The 2,478-nt window shown below is 30.4% G+C and overlaps 1 protein-coding gene across 1 annotated transcript; it reads left to right on the forward strand.

The window, feature by feature from the left end:
* The first annotated feature begins 425 nt into the window (after nt 1-425).
* Nucleotides 426-1,172, forward strand: LOC137828199 (cotton fiber protein). The gene has a single exon (XM_068634670.2). The coding sequence runs from the start codon at nt 559-561 to the stop codon at nt 1,009-1,011; it is 453 nt and encodes a 150-aa protein (XP_068490771.1). The 5' UTR covers nt 426-558; the 3' UTR covers nt 1,012-1,172.
* Nucleotides 1,173-2,478: the final 1,306 nt, after the last annotated feature.

Genomic DNA, 2,478 nt, shown 5'->3' on the forward strand with positions numbered 1-2,478 from the left:
TTGAGAACTGACGTGGATTACGCGTATTTGAATTTTGTTTTTCATAAGAAAGATAAAAGAAACCAACAATTTAGTAATAGTAGGAAAGAAGGGAAATAAATTTATCACCAAAATTAATAAATAAATAAATAAAAATTATTTAAGAAGTGATCCACATGCCAACTACTCCATTTAAAAGAAAGATCCAATACTTTAGTTAAAATCAATCAACTCACAATCAAGAACCAATAAAAAAAAAACTAACATAAACAAAATTAGAAGTAATTGAAGGCAAAACTTTTAATTAAGAAAAAAAACATAGAGAATGGGTGAAGGGAAAGAAAAAAGTGAATTTGGAGGGAAACCCTACCATGAGAGGTTCAACGGCTACTTCTGCACATTCCCTCAACATGCCAACTACAAAACACAACCGACCAAACCTTTTACAGCTTGGCTTCGATCTCTCCACCTTTTTCTTACCTTAAAGCACTCTTCACTCTTCATTCTTCACCATGTCTCACCCTTGCTACTGCTACTGCTATTGCATACCCCACCAAATTCTCTTTCTCGCTCTCAAAAATGCTCAGAAAAACATCACCCTTTTTCCACAAAGTCTCGCTCCATCTCCTCAGACTCTCTCTTCTCGTCCACAGATTAAGAAAACCCATCTTCCCGAAACTTCTCAAGAGGTTCAAGAAGCGTCGGGAGTTGAAGCTCCTCAATCACTCCAACGACGGAGAGTATCAGTTCACTCCCTTAATTCCAAGTTACCATCGAAACCAGTTCAAGAACAGGGACAACCCAGGTCTGCGTTCTTTCTTGTATCTGTATTGCTGCCTGGGGAACCTGAAAGTAGAACGGGAGTGGCAGCTGGCATTGGAACCCTTTGAAATTGGAGATGAAACAGGCGTAGCCCATGATTTGTTTGAGTGTGGTTCAGCGGATGAAGGTGAATCGGTTGATCAGAAGGCTGAGAAGTTCATCCAGAGTTTCTACCACCAGATGAGAATGCAGAGGCAGGAATCGCTCTAGCTCTTCATATTCATTTTTGTATTTTTCAATTCATTTCCTTTCTCAATTGTTTCATTATTTCGCCTTAGTTTTGCTTAATTTTATTTTCAAACAGGAGAGTAATGCATTACTTCCTTGCTTGATCTATAATAAATAATTAAATATATTAATTTAATTCCATCTCTTGACTAAATGATAATTTTATTAATGAGTTGTAATCTATGTGACTCAGAACACATCGAACGTATAATATGTATTGTTGAAGTGTTCAATTTAAAAAAAACATATTTGTTCGATTTATGATAATTCTAGTTACAATTTTAAAATAGAAAAATATAATAATTTTTTAAAAATTCAATTTATTTTATAAATTTTTATTATGGGACAAATTTTTATGAACTAATCATCAGAAACACTTTTTGCTATAAAAAAGAATTAAAACATATTTTTCATATAAATTTTTATTGTCATTTTATATAATTCATAATTATATAATATAAATATGTGTTTTTGTGTTTTATATTTTAAAAATTATACATATTTTTGTATTTATAACATGTCGTATCAGTATTGTGTTACCTAATTTCTAAGTTGTTGTGGTACATGTTGTAAGAAAATCCTAGTGACTATTTCATAAATTCTTTTTTCTGATTTAGATCAAGATTGTATGAGAGAGACCCATTGTTTCCTCTTATATTGTGATATTTTATATATCAGGCATTATTATGCAGCAAGATTTAAGATCTATATTCTAAAATTTCTTCCAAAGGAGACAGAAAGGATGGGAATATATGATAAGTGTTTTATAACATTAGTGTTATTTTAGGGTTGGAGATTCTCTGTTTAAATATCTTTGTCACGTTCTTTTCCCTTCTGAATAATATAAACCAGAGCAAACTGACGAGTTCACAACTTTTTTTTTCAAATAGTTTTATAGTAGTTAAGATAATGCAATTTCTAGAAAAAAAACTGGATTGTGAAAATCATAACCAAAGTCTACTTTACTGGGACCACTTTACTAAGAAAGGGAGATAACATTATTGCAATCCCATTATTATTATAATAAATAAAAGTATGACTACTTACCTAGTTTCTTTGGAGGGATGAAAGGAAGAACACCTTTATCTTCATTTCATAGTCATATGTAGTTAGTTTAACCAGTTAAAGCCTCTTTCACATACAACTTTAAAAGCTTCTCTTAGTTCAAATATAGAAATTGTCCAAATTAAATCCAAGAGCCTCAAAATCATGTCAAGAATTCTTTAATATAAATTGTTTTTGTATGAGCTTTCGTTCTTTGTAAGTTTTGAATTTTTCGAGGTGTTTGTTTCAGAAGAATTGAGAGTAATAAATGTTATTAAATGTATATATTTATTTTATTTTGTAGTGTATATTCATAGAATAAAAAAAAAATTGAATTATGGAATGAATAAATATAAATTATTGAATTAATTCACAAACTTAATGTAAAATTTTGTAGGCTTAACT

The sequence above is a fragment of the Phaseolus vulgaris genome, chromosome 7 (assembly GCF_051622355.1).
Source record: "Phaseolus vulgaris cultivar YP4 chromosome 7, ASM5162235v1, whole genome shotgun sequence".
NCBI lineage: Eukaryota > Viridiplantae > Streptophyta > Magnoliopsida > Fabales > Fabaceae > Phaseolus > Phaseolus vulgaris.

Coding starts and splice junctions, on each gene's coding strand:
- LOC137828199 (XM_068634670.2), top strand. CDS start 559: ATGCTCAGAAAAACATCACCCTTTTTCCACAAAGTCTCGCTCCATCTC.